Raw genomic sequence first — 17,624 nt, forward strand, 5'->3', positions numbered from 1 at the left:
TTGTTGCATTCCATGTACCTAGCCTTGACATTTCTTACCATGGAGTATGCTGACAGACTGTAGAACATCTGGATCATGGTTTCGTGTGTCGTGCTGGAAATGGGAGCTCATGCTCAGTCATCCCTGCCCAGTTAAAGGAGAGTGGATGTTGACTGAAAGCTGCCTCACAGTATCATCCTCTTACATGTAAAGTCATGGTCTAGTTTAGAGACCATTTATTCCAAAGCCTTTCCACCTGAAAAATGTTCAAAGCAAATATTTTAACATTAATTCTAAGCAGCCCTGAAATTACCTTCTCTGAAGCTGTTTGCATGCACAAGTGAGCAGGAAAGGTGGCAAAAACTTATTCTCTGGAAAGCTCAGCTATAAATTACTCCTGAAATAGCTCCTGTGGCTCTGTGCAGCTCCAGGCCACTGCATCCATTAGTCTGAATGTGAAGCTTCACGTCACCAACCCGTTTTTATCATTCTGTCCTTCAGCAGAGTGCAGGAACCAAGCTATAAAATACAATTCTGTTAGTCTTATCATCACCACTTCTAGTTTTACGTGACATACTCAAATGAAGTAATAATGAAAAAATTAGCCCTTTTAAAAACATTTTTATTTTAAGATCGAAATACCTCATTGGAAAAATATTTGAACTGTGTTTGAAGCTTGCCAAATGCATTAAATGGCCAGGAGAAACAAAACATCACTGGGGCGCTCATAGAAAAATTCTTGGGTTTGGAATGTTCCCAATTTTACTTACTCATCTTATTTAGGGCCAGTTCAGATTGTTTTGGAAACCAAGCATCTACTCCTGTATACATTTAGCTCCGAGTTACTTTGCTCATGGACAGCCAAGGAGCTTGCTCATGAACATGAACTCTGATGGCTTCATGTTTGCTGGATCTGCCTGGAAATGTGGAATAATGGATTTCTTGTTTTTCTGCTTCAACAATAGAGTCAAGGGACAAATTCCTGTGTCGCACTATTTAATACAAAAAAACCCCCAGCTGTATGAGTGGGACTGGGGCTGCTGGAGAGGGCAGCTCAGACAATGGGTGGCTCTTAGGTAGATGAAGAGAATGGGCCTCATAAATGGATATTGATCTGTAGCAGCTGGGGCTTGGGATCTGAGCATCCATTACTCTTCCACCTTGCCATGGCTTTGTTTTGCTGGTAAATTTGTTTGTGGTACAAGGCTATCTTGGTTTCCACTCATATTTAATGTAGCTAGCTATGAGTGTATGGATGATAAAGTTTAATAAGCTATATAGCACTCGGGCAGAAAAAGGATTGATATGGCTTCTTGGTATTTCATTGCAGCACGTAAATATTCTGAAGTGATATATACATCTTTTACAGGAGTTGGTGGACAGTTTCAACTCCTGGGGAGTAAGTTGGAAGCCTTTTATTGGATTTATTTGGTTATAGTCAGTCTTTTCCATTTGGTGCTACTGTTTTATCTCCCATTACACACTCAGTGCCCAGCATTTTGTCACCGCGCTTGAATTATTACTGTAGAAAGAATATGAAGGAGATCTAGGAAATTCCTGCCATTGACTGTGCTTGCAAAAGAAATAGCTGAATTGAAGTGAAATAAATTATTAGGTGAGTTGTGCGAGCTGGACACATGGGAGGGAAGCCTATTTCTTTGCAAATTGAGATTTGAAACCTTCTGGCAGAATTTGTTGCCTTCCAGTTATGATTACTAAAATGTTCCATGATTTGGTATTTCATGGATTTATTGTCAGGAAACTATTGTCTGCTTGGAACAGTTCAAAGACTAACCCCATTCCAAATTGTTTTTAATGGGAGCCCTCTTAAAATACGCTAAAATTATTTGGTTTCCCTGAAACACCCCAAATTATTTTAAATAATTTAAATAAAATAACCTTTTTCTTAAGGGGGTTATTCTGAAATGGAGGAAGTGATTGGAATCCAACACTTTCTGGACATTCACAATGCAAGGCTGGGTCAGCAATGGAGGATGAGCAGGGCCAGTGCCTGAAAAATGAGTGTGAGCTCAGGATAGTTTAGATTTACAAAACCAGGTCCTGGGCTCATGTCAGTCAGTGGCACAGCTCTCACTGGAGCAAGCAGGTGGTCCCCAGACATGGGGCACATGGAGAAGGGAGCAGGGTGAGAGGAGAGTTCAAGCCGGGTGAATGGGAAGTGGGAGAGAGGGGAGCTTCAGCCAGAGGATGAAGGTGTAGGAAGGGAGGAGGAGGAAGAGTCACTTTATGAAGGCCAGCAGCAAGGAAGGAAAAGGCAACTAAAATAAACAGATGGGATAGGCAGTAAGGGAATAAAGCTGGGCAGTAAAGCAGATAACAGAGGTCTTGGGAAGCAGAACTGTAAGGGGAGGAATCTGAAAATATAAAAGGGTCACTCAGGGACAGATTGTGCCAGGGAAAGAAGTGAGGTTAATTGCCCAGTGCTCTGCTATGCTGGGTAGCAAATCATCCGTGTGGGTAAAAATAGGGAGGGAATCGTGCCTCAGCTGCTCCTCAGGCTCCCCTTTCCTTGTGCGCTCCATGCCAGTGCTATTCAAGGAAGTGTAAATCAAGGACTTTGCAGAGAGCACAGTGAGAGCCTGAGTTCAGATGTTTTGTCATGATTATGTAGAATGACACAAAACCATGTTGGTTTCTTATCACTAACCTTCCCCCCAAAATACCGCTAGGCAACAGGTAAGTAGTTTATTAGCAAGAAGCAGATGCCATCCAACAGGGCATATGGTGGAGCAAGACTTGAGTGCCTGTTAAGTGGGCTAGCAAAGGGGCAAACTCGTTTCAGTGTGTTACATGCGGTATGAACAGAGGTTGTCTGTGGAAACAGTATGTAAAACAAGAACAGAACAGCAGCAGTGTGCACACTGCAGGCTTATGCTGGATGTAGAATCATAGAATGGTTTGGGTTGGAAGGGACCTTAAAGCTCATCCAGTTCCAACCCCCTGCACACCTTCCACTAGAGCAGGTTGCTCCAAGCCCCTGTGTCCAACCTGGCCTTGAACACTGCCAGGCATGGGACATAGCTCAACTGTTTCAAAAACCAGGAGTAAACCAAAGGCTGAAGTGTTCAGAGACCCATATGCTAACAGTCCTGTGCTGCCTACTGGTACGGATAGTAAGATGAGGAGTAATACAATGCAATTTCTTTCCATGTAATATAAATTCTTAATTTCTTTTGGCATTTCTTTAGGCAAGACAGCAGGCCCAGCTGCGACATCAAATGGCAGAAGACAGCAAAGCAGAATATTCTTCCACTCTACAGAAGTTCAACAGTGAGCAGCACGACCATTACTACACACACATACCACACATCTTCCAGGTAAGGGTCACTGGCACTGCTCATAGAAGTAGCTCATAACCTTTTGGTAAGAACAGAGGTGTGTATCGCACATTGCTTCAATTCTATGACCCTGTCTTTCGCTTTTTGGTGATTTTTGTCACTGTTAGCAAATTTTACATGCAGTCTCCCAACCCAAAACATGGAGGGCTTGGTAGGATAAATTGTCCGCTCTTTTAGACTAGATATTAAGTATCAGTAATATATGAGGAAGGTGACATTGAACTGTTATGACAAATACGATACTCTTTGGAATCCTCACAGTCTTGCTCTGTTAAACTCTTGTGTCCATGCAGCTGGGGAATGAGAGCATTATTTGCATTGTTGGGGCAGGAGTCAGCTGGGCATCATTATATCTGTAAAGCCTCACAGCCCTTTATAACCTGTCTTCAAATCAGGCTTCACAGATGTTTAAATTTAAACCGCAATAATTCTGCAGTAGTGAATGTCAGAGGGTTTAATGTCAATTATGTCTTAGTGGGCCTAAAGTAAGACTGTGGAGAGAGAACAAAAAAGCCATCAGATTTATGCTGACTGACAATCTGAGTTTGTGCTTGTCTGAACCAAGGGAGATTAATGTAGTACAGCAGAAGTTCTAAGTGACTGTTCCATTGTAATGGTTCATGAGCATCAGAAGTGGAAAATACAACTTCTTTAAGGGAGAAAATGTCACATGCTTATCATCTGATGAGAAATGATTGATATTTGCATAGCGAATACACATTTTCTTATAACTGGAACTTCTTAGCTAAATGGACACCTCCTCTTTTGCTTCATGGTATTTCAACCCAGTGTCTTGAGATAACGGTTGCTCTAGTTTGTTCTTAAATATGTTTAAACCATAAACTTTAAAGCATGCTGGGTAGAAAAATTGGTTGAAACTGTGAAGTTAATATTGATATTTGATCTGAATGAAATGTAATGTTTTAGAAAATACAAGAGATGGAGGAAAGAAGAATTGTGAGGATAGGTGAATCCATGAAAACTTTCGCAGAGGTCGACCGCCAAGTGATCCCTATCATTGGGAAGTGTCTGGATGAAATAACAAAGGCTGCAGAATCAATTGATCACAAGAATGTAAGTGTTTAGATTGTTGATTTTCATCTTTACTATTGATCACTTACATATGGAGACTTCAATCCTGGGTCCAGGCTGCTAAACAGGAGCTTTATAGAAATAGAACTAAAACAAAGCACAGCTTCTCGTCCCAAGCTACTTTGTCTGAGGCAGGATGTGCTCAGATTATTTCCTAAATCTTCTTAACACCCAGAAAATGCTTCTACTGCAACACTGGTTATTTTTCAACTTTTTTTTTTCCCTTTCAGCAATATTTTCTCCTATTACAAGGATAATTCCCTTTTGAAATGCTGTAATTGAAAAACAGGCTTCTGTGTAGAATAAGGAAGATGGTGGACATAATTCCAGATAACTAATCATCACCAGTTCTTATTCAGAGGGTTCTATGTCTTATAGTCAGAAAGTGAATGTTGCAGAACTGTCTTCATTCCAATAATGGAGGTATTTAAATAATGGAGGTATTTAAAGTATTGGCTACATAAATTATTGCAAACAACTCTCAAACCGTCTGCTTTACTGTAAGGTCTTTCTTTGCAGAGTCGAGGTATGCTAGCAATCTGTAAATGAGCTCTCATAAATCTTCATTTCTGGACATCACTGTAGGAGTAAAAAGAAGCCTTCCTGATAAAAAGGCTGATAGAGAGTTCAGTTGAGCTTCCTGATGTACAGTTACCACAAGGGCAAATGTGTTTTCTATTTTGTTTTCAGAATGATGTGCTCCCTTTGTAAATGAAGTCTCTTCTTGCTCTTTCAGCCCTTCTCATGGATCACATTAGTGCTTCAAATACAAACAGCATGTGTCTTGCTGGCTGTTCACATTTCCCATACGTCTCTTTCACTGGAATCTTTTCGGAGCTATTCAGTGCCCAGAGCCTGGAGACTGCCATTAATTGGCAGCATAACCCTGAGGCTGAAGTTCTGAAATGAATCTGCTGCTGTCTGCTCAGCAATTGCTCTCTCAGAGAGCAGCTTAGGAAAGTAAAGAATCTGAAAATTACCCTTCCAGGGTGGGAGAAGGGGATTTGGGGCACAGATTCCTATGTTAGAACAACATACACTTCTTGAGGTACAGCTTTTGGTACTGAAATCGTATTGGGGAGATTCATACCTAAACCTACACTCTGCTTGAATCTTCAAGTGAGCTCTTAGTGAAACACACACAGAGCTTAAGGTGGGTGTTTGAATCACTGTGAATTCTATGTTCCAGTTACTCTCTTGCACACAGACAAGTCAGATTGATGGCTCTTGTGCACCAGTATATCGTAGAAAATGGTGGCTTTGAGCATTGATCTCCTGTAAACACCATGCTACCAAAAACGTATTTAGCCAAATTTGTTATATCTGAACAATAACAAAGGGTTTAGGATGGTTTGGCTGGAAAACAGTTCTGTCTATAAAGGGTTATGTCTTGTTAAATATCATCAAGGATTACTTTTTTCATCTCCAGAACGGCAGGTCCTTCTGCTTTATAAAGATGGTCATAGGTGCACACAGCAATTTAAAAGCTGCATTTTCTGTATTTGCATATAATATACTGCTTTTGCCACTAATGCACAGCGTTCCAGCAGACCCATCTCACCCCTTAACATTCCTAAGAGACAAGTTTGGGCCCTCTTAGGGTCCCATCAGGAAAGTTTCTCTTTTTCCTGGAAAGATTCAAATTGGAGGTTGTCTCCTTGACTCACTCGTCTTTTCAAACTTGAGAAACTTTGCCTAGGAAAATCAACTCGATCTGTGCTTTAGTCAGCCTTGAAAATGAGGTCAGATTCCAGGAAAGTTGAATTCAAGGACAGCTGGTGATAATACAGCCAGTACAATGGTGAGCAAAACCAAGAGCCTGCTGAGCAGGAAAAGCTTTGTGTGAAACTCTGGCCCACACAGACATGTGTTTCCCAGCTGGGAGGAGATCTCCAGGATCTGCTAATCATAAACAAAAGTACAGTATCACCAAACTCGCAATGTATAAGGTCAGACACTGTGACACTGACAGAAGGCAGCGATGCATTTGGAATTCTTATTTAGCTCTTGGTATTCTTTGGTTTTAATTTCCCTTTTTCTACCCAGCTCTCACATACAGAGTTACTGAAGAAGGGGAGAGATTAAATGAAAGCTCTGGTTTTTGTGCAGTAACTTCAGAAACCAGGGCATTAAATGGAACAACCAGAGCTAATATAGCAGATGTATTGGTGAGAAAAGAAGGAAAATGATATCAGAGAAAACACCAATTCCAGTGATCTCATGTACCAAATGTCAACTCTGGCTGAAAGGATGTAAGAAACTGCAAGTTCTGCAGCTTTTTTTGCTGTCAGTAAAATATTACCAGCTGATTGTAAGGCATTAACTGTTTATAAAGGAAAAAGAAAAGAGCAGCAGAACTTTGCAGTTCATGTAGGTATCTTGGAGCTTTTTGATAATGAGATTTTAGCTTTGGGTAGGTTTATTACAAACACTGGTCTATGAAGGTAGGGTTCCAGTGATACCTGTGAACCACTGTGATTTCTAGCATGAGAATTGTTTAGTACAATAGTAAGGAAGGATGTATTTCTATAGGGATTTTAAAACTCTGGAAGTGCAGACTGCTAACAGGCTTCCTTTCCATGGCCAGCTCTGTGTTCCCTCTGTCTGTAGATGCTAAAGGATTCTGGAAGATCACTTTTCTTCCAGGGCCCCTGTTTCATTGGATAGTATTAAGAACCAGAATGATCTATGGGACAGATTTAATACTGTCTACATATTCTGCAGCTTAAATACTACGAAGCCTCATGCCTGCTTGCAAAACAGCCCATCTTTCAGGCTTAGTAAGTGACTTTGCAACTGTGTTAATAGAATTGCCTTATGCTCTCACTGAAGAGTATAGAATTCCCGCTAATAGTAATAGAAACTGTCTGGATTTAGCTGGGAATACTGGTTAGCCCTGTGTTTCTAATGCCATTATAAATATGCTTCTCTTTCCTGTCCTGTTTGTAACAGCTCTGACAACTCAGAGGTCATGTTGCAAGGGTAAGCTGTAGTGACTGCAAGGTGAACCTGTGCAGAACTTGCTTCAGAAGGCTCTAGCAGCAGATAAAATTAATTTGTTATGGACTTCCTTTGTTATGGAACTCCTGTTATGGAGTTCCTGTTATGACATTATCTCTGTGATATATGGAGCATGCTGGTTATTTTTAACTCCATTGTAGTGGAAGGATGTTTTGGCTAAATGGAAAGAACACTGTAAAATTAAGAGATAAAAAATGAAAAGCTGCATGTATAGGATAAAGTACCAATAGGGTGTTTAATACAATCTTGTGTATGATTATAGTCTCTTCTCTTACTTCTTCAACTTGCTTTCACGGAGATTAAAAATCTCTCCAAATGTTTAGATCTCAGGAAGTTTTCATGTCAGACTAGAATGAGATAATGGAAAGTGCTGTTCTACCTCCCTAAAAGTTGTGTAGGAGTTTCACAGTGTGCCTGACAGGTTGAGGATCTTAAACCTTCATTTCCTTCATAATCCCATGAAGACTTTTGCAAAGCTTTTGCTGCATCTGTGTTTTGCTCAACTCAGCCTGGCCTCTGGATATGTTTATATCCCACTAGATTTCTCATGAATAGCGTTTTACCTACAGCCATAAGCAGAATCTGTGAGATGCCCTCAAAGAAACAAGCTTATCTTTTTTATCTGAACAGGATGGTGATGCTTCTCTAGAGATTTGTGTGCTATGGCACAGTTTCTCTAATGATCTTAGGAGAAAACTGTTAGAGCAGTATAACATAAAGTCTTTTGCCACAAAGTCAAGTAGATGAGAAGTATGTTAAAATATTTTTTGGGGAGTCCATTAGACTTAAATGCATTTGGCAAGCTGAGGTCTGAGTGTGAGCTTATGTATAATTAATTATAGACCTCACTACGAAGAGTGCTATGTATTGTTCTTGCCTTGATTTACTTTTTCTTTTCTCTGTCAAAAAAAGAGGAGCAAACCCATTGTACACGGTGTACAACCAGTATGTGGCTGCCTTGCATCTAGCACTCCTAGTAGTGCCAAAAGGGAACGTGGCTTTATTGACAGTGCCTGGAGCTCCAAGGTGTCGGGCTGCTTGAATGACCTTGGACTGCTCAGTTTGTTAGGTAAAGTTTGTGAGAGAAACTCCTGCCATTAGCTGTAGCTGAGTTCACAAGCACCAGCTTGTCACCTTGTGGCAGTGTGATCACTCAAGAGCTGCTTTATATAGGAGTATTGATTGGGATTTTCCACTGGTTTGCTTACAGCTGCATGCCCAGCAGTTCTATACCTTAAATCTTTGTTGTGAGTCACTTCAGTTTTATCTATTCAGTTTCTGAAGCGTGACTGCATTTCTAGTCAGTAGAGTTAATAATAAGCTCTTAATAATTTTCATCAGTAGACATGAAAAAACCTTTTAAAGGTGTTTGTATCAGAATTTTGATGTTTGTGTTGGAAATGAAACAAGGGGAATGAAACTATTGCTGGGTCATGGTCAGACCCAGGGGTTGTGCAGCTCAGTGGAAGGTTGGAGTGAGGAGACTTGAGTTTACTCTTCGTAAGCATCACCTTTAGGTAACTACAATGACCTGTCTTTAATGACAGCTATGTATTATATATTTTCCTAAATAGACCATAGTCCTCTGCTTCTCATTTGTTGATATTTTGGGTAATGACTGGTCTCAGCAATATCTTTGCAAAATGGATTAGAGTTTCATAATGAGAATGATGGACTATCTGAGGCTAAAGCTCACCTACTTTAATTCTATGGATTGGTTGTTTATTTAGAGATCTATTATGAAACTGAGACTGTAGCCATTTATGTTCCTACTTGTAATGCATTGACTGACATAGGTTAGAAACTGTTCTGTCTGGGGTGGTGGTTGTGTTCTTAACTGCATTTCTCACTTTAGTATCTGGGAGCATTAAATTTTACACATTAGGGTGCCTTGTTTTGGTAGGACGCTGTGCTCTGCCTGGGTCAGCTTTTTTTAAAGCACATCATGGTGGTGAAAATAGGTCCAAGAAAAGTGCCTTTGATCTTGGAGCAAAAGATGGAGAACCTTGTATTGATCCTGGGCTCCAGGAGTAAGTCTCATCACTGTGAGGGTTGGTTCCTGCACAGACAAACCTTCTTGTCCTTGTACTGTTTTTCCATGCCACCAATGTGATGACAGCCCTCACCTGAGATATTCACACTTGTTCTGGATCTGTCCCATTCCAGGATTCCCAGCTGGTAATAGAAGCCTTTAAATCAGGGTTCGAGCCCCCGGGAGACGTTGAATTTGAGGATTTCACGCAGCCAATGAAGCGGACTGTCTCGGAATCCAGCCTTTCCAACTCCAGAGGGGATGGGAAGTCTGAGCCGAAGTTCGGTGGCAAATCCAAGGGCAAGTTATGGCCATTCATCAAGAAAAATAAGGTACTGAATTGCAAACCTGAGCTTGATACTAGTATGTGTATAGTCAGTAACTTCTGTCTTGTCTAGTAACCCTGGCAATTACAGCTTTTTAAAGAGAATTTGAGATTCAGAAAGTAAATAACTGATGTCTTAATATGGTGTTTGCTGGAGTCTTTGGTTTCTTTATATCTTTAATTTTTTTTTCTTGTAGAATTTCTTTAATTATGTTGCAGTTTTTGTATTAATTTAACTTTAGTTGTCACGTCTCTGCCATGGTCCATTTCTGCTCCTAACTCAGAGAAGGACTTGTATACCACTTACCTAGTGCCATGTGTGCAAACTAACCTTGTTTTGGGAAGCTTTAATGTGGCATTACTGTTTTGACACTTCTAAAACTCTCCTTGGCTTTTCATTTGCGTTATCTTTTCAGTCTGTGCACTGGGTTCAGCAGTTGGGTGGCTGGGAACAAGGAATTGCTACAATTCATTCTTCTTAAGCACAACTAATAGAGCATAACTAACTGAGCAGTTGACTTTTTAAAAGACCATATTAACTGATGTATCCATTAAACCTTTTTCATTTCACTGTCATATTTTACACCATAATGCATGGCAGCATTTTTCTGGGGTTACCAGAATGTGTCAGGGTGAATGGACTGAATCAGTTTTCAGTAACACTGATGGAAGCCCAGAGTTGCTTTGTTGTTTGGATCTCACCCTTGCTCTGAGCCTGACCAAACCACTTCTAATTACAGTCGAAAAGTCTACGTGTTCAAATGGGTCATTCCTGTTGTTCTGGTTTAAGAGAGAACTTGGCTTTCTGGTGCTTACATCAGTGTAGCCAGAACCAAAACCCAGGACTAACTCCTGAGCAAATTCGTAGAATCATTTGTGAAAGTGAAGTGTGATGCACATTGCTGAGGTATGATTTGGAAGCAGGAAGGAATGTGGTTTGTTGTTTTCCAGATAATAGAAACGCTACTGGGCACTAAGGTACCTTCCTTATCTGATCCATTTAAATTCAGGTATTTGAAAGCTCTATCCATATGCATTATTCCGAGCTGTCCACAGAGCAGAACAGGGCAATTTATGGGGATAGCACTGCATGGAAGAGTCTGCATGAGCTTCCTGTCAAAATACTTCTGCGTTACTCTTCTGTTGCATCACTTACTAAAACTTTCATTTATCACATTCTTCATTTAACACAACTTTAAATACTGCTTTCCCCCCTCTTTTGAACCATGGCCTTTAATATTTAATTATTTAATTGTTTTTTTCTCTGGATTTCAAATATTGGTTTTGATGCTTATTTTCGTTTTGTGTTTTATCCTTTTATTTTGGTTTTTATTCTATCACTTCTCCATCTCTTATACGTAGCTTATGTCCCTTTTAACATCCCCCCATCAGCCCCCTCCTCCTCCCCCTGCCTCTGCCTCACCCTCTGCTGTTCCCAACGGCCCCCAGTCTCCCAAGCAGCAAAAGGAACCCCTCTCCCATCGCTTCAACGAGTTCATGACCTCCAAACCCAAAATCCACTGCTTCAGGAGCCTAAAGCGTGGGGTAAGTTCTCCTCTGGATACCTCTCTCTCTCTTTTTCTTTCTCCTTTCTTTCTTTCTTGCGCTTTTATTGCACGTTCTGTTATGTAAAAACTTGTTTTGTTTTGTGAATGAATCCATTGTGTTTTATCATAACATGCAGACAAATCCAAGGAATCCCAACCTGTAAAGCCATCTGTAGTCAAAACCCCCACAATGAAACCACAAAAAGTACAGTTGCTGATGGAAATGACCCATTCGGGTTTTTAGGGGAGGAGGGATTGTCCAAAGTGTGGAAGGAAGAGCTAAACACTGTGATACTCATGTAGAAATCAAAGTCGTTTATTTAGTAGCCACATACATCTGTGGTAGAGTAGATTTGGAAGAGCAGCATGCAGAGGTTTACTCTGTTCCTGCTGCTGCATGTTGTCTGCCTTAATGTGAGAAGGTTTTCCTCTCTGCAGGGTGGATTCAGGAGAAGGAGAGTAAATTAGGAAAATAATTCCAACTGCAGTTGGTGCAAATTCGGGCATTTCCCTGAAATGATGTGACACCTCTTACTGCTGTAGTAGGAAGATGACTCCCCTGTATTTTATGACCAAGTACGCTTCTATGAGCAACTTCTGATCCAGATACTTGGAGTCAGCTCATGCTTCAAGTGCTGAAATGTTAGCTTGCTTAGTCAGTCCGAGTCTTATGATATCATGTGAAAGATGAACCAGTTCTAGGTGGTAATAAATTGTTCATATGGTACATGTGTGTGTTAAGCCAGGGCTGCCATGTGGATGGAGATTTGGGGGGGACTGAATTTAATGTCCCCTGCAGCTGCCTCCATTACAGTTGGCTCTAAATCTTTGCGGCTGTTCTTCTCAAGGACCTTAACCACGTCCTGTAGCGTGAAGTTTCAATAAGAAAGGAAGGTTGGATTTGATTCCTGTAGAGAGCCAAAGAAATCCTGCTTCTCCACAAGTGCGTCACATCTGCCTTTGGGCCTCCTTGAGCAGACAGTGTGGGTTAAACAGTGTTTAAAGTGTCCACAGAAAAACTGAATTCCTGCCATGCTTTTTAACTTCTTTCTAATTAGTTTTAAATGTTATTTTCCACAGTTTTTATTCTTTACACTTTAAATGCCAATGAAATATCTTTGCTAAAGTACACAGTTGAAAACCTTGTAATAGCTGCCATTCTTGCAAACAGTGGAGGGAAGACATTAACTGAGAGTTTGCTGAACTTTATGATGAACTGTAGCAAAGCCAGGGAAAAAATGGTCAAGTTCATGGTCCTTCCCTACACACATCAGCATGCAGAATTGTAGGCCAGATAGATTCGTTCTGGGCATTTCCCATGAAGTCCACAGACTTTGTTGGTTTCTGAACCAACTTTCACTTCCCAGTGCTACGATGCACAGAGTTTGTTATGTTCTGTGTGCAAAAGCTTTATCAGTCCAGGCAGGCTCCAAAACTGAGATGTTCTGAGGGATCAGGGTTTGGGTTTTTCTCCTGTCACTGCTGGTTTAGGCATTGTATGATGCAAAGAAACTGAAAGCCTCTGTGGCTGACCTTGGGGATTCACCTGGGTCTAGATCAACATCTTGTGACACATCACCACTGGTCTAAGTTCAATGTCCCTGTCTCCCTTCCTGCTGATAGCGTAGGAAATGTGCCCTCAATTTTCCTAGGTCAGCTGCTCTGTTGCTGACAGCAGCTGTGGCTACGTTGGTAAACCCATGTTGAAGTGTTTGTGTTAAATGTTCTCTCTGGTCATTTTCGTAAGCACTGACAGGTTCCTGAGATAAAATACTCCATTTTTCAAACAAAAAGATTACTTTTATCTCCCCAGAAGCTTGCACATGGTGCAGTTGTGCTTAAAAAATGCTGGCATAGCAGGGCTTTGACTCCTGGGTTAAGGTCCTTAGAATTATTTCCTCCTATAAAAATTACAGGAAGGAGACACAAGTGTTCAGTGTTTTAGAAGGTGTTTCAGAGCAGACACTAACAGCAGGGAAGTGACTACTTTAAAAAGCCCAAATTCTGCTCCAGGGACTGCAGTGACATTTAGGGCTGGAGCTGTATAAAAGTAGAGCTGATTTCAGTGGGGAACTGCAGTGGTTAGTTACAAAGAATTGAGAACACTGCTGTAAACAACATTGTCTCATCTGGTTACAGACAGTACATGGAAAAAAGATGTTTTATACCGAGTGGTTTTCAGTTCTTTCCTAGGGAATTGCCATTCGATGGGACTTTCAGAACCTAAAACCATCACATTTCACTGGGGAAGCGGGAAGTTTCTAAGTTGTCCAAAGGCAGCTTCTGTAAACGTACCTCTTTCCCTCAGTTGCAGTTTAGCTCAGAGCATCTTCTCTCAGTGGCTTTTATGGGGGGAGACAAGTCTTTCAGTTCTGCTTCTGCAGCAGCAGACCCGGAGGATGTGCCAGGTAGTGGCTGTCTTGGTGGGCACGTGGCACCAAGACTGTTTGGAGAGAAAGGTCGTGCTGAAGGTGAGGGTTTGTGTTGTGATCTAGTGCTCCAATAGTGCCATTCACAGAACAGAATATTGAAAAGAGTGCTGAATATTTCAAACTTGATTTGAAAATACTAGTTTGCAGTTCCATGGGTGCTTCACAAGTGTGTATTTCAAATGTACAAATTCTTATTTAGTGAGTATTTGGCCATATAAAAGCAATTGTAACTATTTGCTTTTAATATTTCCTGACGAAAGGCCATTATTTTACTTATTAACTATATGAGAAGTCCAAGTGAGTCTTAAATTCTGCATACCATATTGGTTTGAAAGGTGAAACAATGAGAACAATTTCCTTTAGTCGTCTCTGGAAATCCCGCAAGTTTCTGCTGACAAGTTCATTGCAAATGTGCAAGGAAAAGCTATTGCTAAATCTTCATTTAAACCTTTCGCTATGTTCTCTTTCTAGTTCATTTCCTTCCCCTGTTAGCTACTAAGATGTTTGTATGTAAATACTTTTCCTGCCTGACTCATCCTATGGAGTTGGAGGACAGTGTTCAGATGGTCTCTTTTTCCAAAGGGGCTAATCCAGGCCACTTGGTTCATGTAGAAACACAGAGTAGGAGAGGCTGCAAACCTCTGGCAGCTTGCTCTGTCTGATTTGAAAACGTGTCAAGTTCCTATTTCATAGGTCCTTGGTGATTTGTGTCATACAAATGGTCAGACTAAAAGATCATGAATGTGCTATATGACTGTTAAAAATGAAGTAATTCTAACCAGTTAGAAAATAAATCAAGAATCACTTCCAAATCCTGTTAATTTATCAGATGAAAAGTGAGTGGTTGGCATTTGTTTCAGCTGATGTGGTTCATACGTCCTCCTTGATATTCAGCACAGCTAGACAATACTGTTAGTTCTGCTTTTACCATATGAAGTTTTATGAGATTTCATTTTCTCAGTTCTTCACCATCCCCCTGTCAAATCCAAAAGCATCTGAATTTTGTTCAGGAGCACGAGCAGCAATGTTACAAGTACTGGATTGGATGTTACCAAAGAAATTAGGAGGACAGAGAGGAGAAACTGTCCTGTACACGGAAGAACATTTGCTCTGTACAGAAGTACATCAGAGAAGCAGCTCTTGGAAAGGTCGTGCAGGGAGCCAGCAGGACAGCACAGTGTAACAGAGCTTTGGACAGTGAATAATTTCATTTGCTCAGAATGCTGTCTCTGCACTGCTGGTTTTGTTCAGAGGCAGAATTCCCCTCCAGCTGGACACCTTGCAGGAGAGGTGGCCACAAGGCATTGAAAGTAGTATTTTAGAGTATTCAACCAAATTATCCTGCAGGTCATCCCTGGCTTTGTTGATAACTGACCTCTTCACTGCTACAAAAGCCAAGGTAACGGTTCGTTTATATCAGAGGAAACTGGATCATACTCCTTTTTTGCACTGGCTTAAGCAATAAGTGAAAGAAAATGAGCTCCTTAATGTGAACAAGTGCAGTAGATACTAAGAGCTTGCCTGGTGAAATGCCAGCAGCAGAACTGCACGTTGTAATTGATCCTTGAAACACAACAAGTGAATGGATTCCCATGACATCTTTGAGATCCGAACGTGTCTGAAGAGACAGTATGTTTTAGTAATTTCCTTATAAAATTTCAGGTTAGCATCTAACGTTGCATTTGGAAAGAGAAATTGTGAAGCTGAAGTGGAAAAATCACTGGTGACTGTTGAAATGAATTATATAATTAGTAATGATCTGTCCTGTGCCTGCTCTGGTTTTAATTTTGCTTCCAAACCAAAAACCCAATGAATCTTGTTTTCATGGAAGGAAGCAGATGCCTGAACAATTTACAACAGATGCAAGGTTAGTGTAGAGGCACCAATACCAGTATCAGTGCTCACTGCCAATATGAAATCCTAGTCTGTTAAAAATAAATAATAAATAAAGTATTTAGGTGCTGACTCTTGTCAGTGTCTCTGGTTTTCTAATCACGTTTTTTGTGTTCTCCTCAAAGCTTCTTTCTTCTAACCTCAACAGCAGAAATGTCCATTATAGGGAATACCGTGAAACTGTTACAGCACTTATCGTGGATCAGAAATAGAAGGGGGACAAAACCAGTCTCTTTTACACAGGTTCTGTGAGTGCTGTTTCTAATAGCTCTTTAAAAAGGCAGAATAAAATAGTGAACGCTTCTACTGTGTCTCTTTAGGGAAGTTTAAGTCAGAAAAGTACAAGAAATGAGGAACCACTTACATAAGTTATAATTTCATTTATGCTTGCTCTGCTTTTTCTAATTCCTTTTTCAGGACAAAAAAAACCCCCTTCTGTATTCTGCTAGTTGATGTTAATTTTGTGTTCTTGTGTTTTATTGCTATAGTGGCAGTAACATCAGCACCTTTATTTAAAGAGCAATACTTCTGAACTAACAAAATCCAGGGGTAGAACTTACACCTTTGAATTATTCTGTGTGACATGATGTGTCCTTTTCTCCCTTACTTCGGAGACTTCGGGTTGTGATTAAGCAGAGCGGATGGGTCTGGGAGCTGGGATGCAGATATTACTGTCATTATCCAAGTTCCAGCCTCCAGATGGTTCCATAAGGCACATGGAGGGACTTTTGTGGTTTCCTTTTAAGTGGAAGTTGTTGACTTCATTAAAACACGATTTTATTTCCATTGCACCAGTTGCTGTTTTCCCTTGCCATCCCATCTGTGCCGCACTGTGCAGTCTTCTCCTTCCACACTCAGCTCTTGGTCTACCTGAGTGATCAGGACTTTGGTCTGTGAGCATGCAGAAACAGCGAACAAAACACCCCTCTCATACCTGCTCTCTTCCCTGCCCCTGGGAATACTTGTAGTCTAACCTAAGTCTATATATCTGTGCCAAGACCAAGATTTTTTTGGTGGGTGGTATCATTAAAAAGAGATGTTTTGTGACTTGTATGTTTAAACTAGAGTCTAAAATCACTGTGTCTTCTTATTTTTGTGAGAATGCTGAGCTCTTAATATCTAAGAAGCTTCCACTTTGCACTTAAAGGCTTGTTAAAGGCCAAAGCTGTCTTTTGCTGTAGAAGCAGTAAACACAGAGGTGCCGTGCTCGTCTCCAGCGTAACGGATGTGTTTTCTCTTGCTGACTCACCAGCAGACACAGTCTTTGTATATTCACAAAGAACTCATGAAGAGGACTTTAGGGACACCCACGTGTGCCTTTGAGGCTAGGGAATATGTTGTAAGTCCGCGGATGGTGTGATCAGCCCATACAGTTGCTACACAGTCGCTAACCCCACTTACAACACCCTTAGAGTGTGCTGTGGAAATGCGCTTGGTAAAAGACAAAAGGAGAATTTGGCAGGAGGCAAGTGGCAGCTTACTGTGTTACGTGCAGGAAAGATATGTCTGCTATTCCTAGAAATGCTGAAATTGGCAAAATTAAAGTAGCTGGACCTGTGCAATTCAGAGTAAGTACTACAAACAGGTTCCAGGCGTTTATTCTAAGTTATTCCATGAATGCAGTTGAGCACCATGAGCCAACCCCTGATGGGCAGCAGTGCAGTGACACTGCCTTGCTCGTGGAGCTTTTGGAACCTTCCCTGAACTCTCTAATGATGATAGTTCATGGAATCAAGATATGTGACCTCTAAATCTGATATTTGGATAAAACAGAACATGGAGAGATTGTTACAGGACTGCTAAGAAAGAAAATTACCTCTTGGTTGTGTGGAAGTCCAGTGATTGATTTCAGCCCATTTTCTGTAAGTGAGGTTAGTGTCCGTGACTGTCCAATAACACATGGACTTGCTGGCTTTCATGCTCTCTCATGTGTTATTGAAGCTT

At 40.9% G+C, this 17,624-nt stretch overlaps 1 protein-coding gene across 17 annotated transcripts in view; it reads left to right on the top strand.

The window, feature by feature from the left end:
* Positions 1 to 17,624, top strand: part of FNBP1 (formin binding protein 1) — a 98,550-nt gene that overhangs the window by 61,284 nt on the left and 19,642 nt on the right. For 8 of the 17 annotated variants that reach the window (XR_003994486.1, XM_030507080.1, XM_030507081.1 and 5 more), the window contains exons 7-10: positions 3,189 to 3,317; positions 4,266 to 4,412; positions 9,618 to 9,815; positions 11,171 to 11,353. Coding sequence is in view for 16 of the 17 variants with exons in the window: in XM_030507080.1 (XP_030362940.1) it covers positions 3,189 to 3,317; positions 4,266 to 4,412; positions 9,618 to 9,815; positions 11,171 to 11,353 (657 nt within the window). In the remaining variant the exon portion in view is untranslated. The remainder of the gene's footprint in view (positions 1 to 3,188; positions 3,318 to 4,265; positions 4,413 to 9,617; positions 9,816 to 11,170; positions 11,354 to 17,624) is intronic. The other 9 variants (XM_030507087.1, XM_030507088.1, XM_030507089.1 and 6 more) reach the window with 3 other exon arrangements.

The sequence above is a fragment of the Strigops habroptila genome, chromosome 15 (assembly GCF_004027225.2).
Source record: "Strigops habroptila isolate Jane chromosome 15, bStrHab1.2.pri, whole genome shotgun sequence".
Classification (NCBI taxonomy): Eukaryota; Metazoa; Chordata; class Aves; order Psittaciformes; family Psittacidae; genus Strigops; species Strigops habroptila.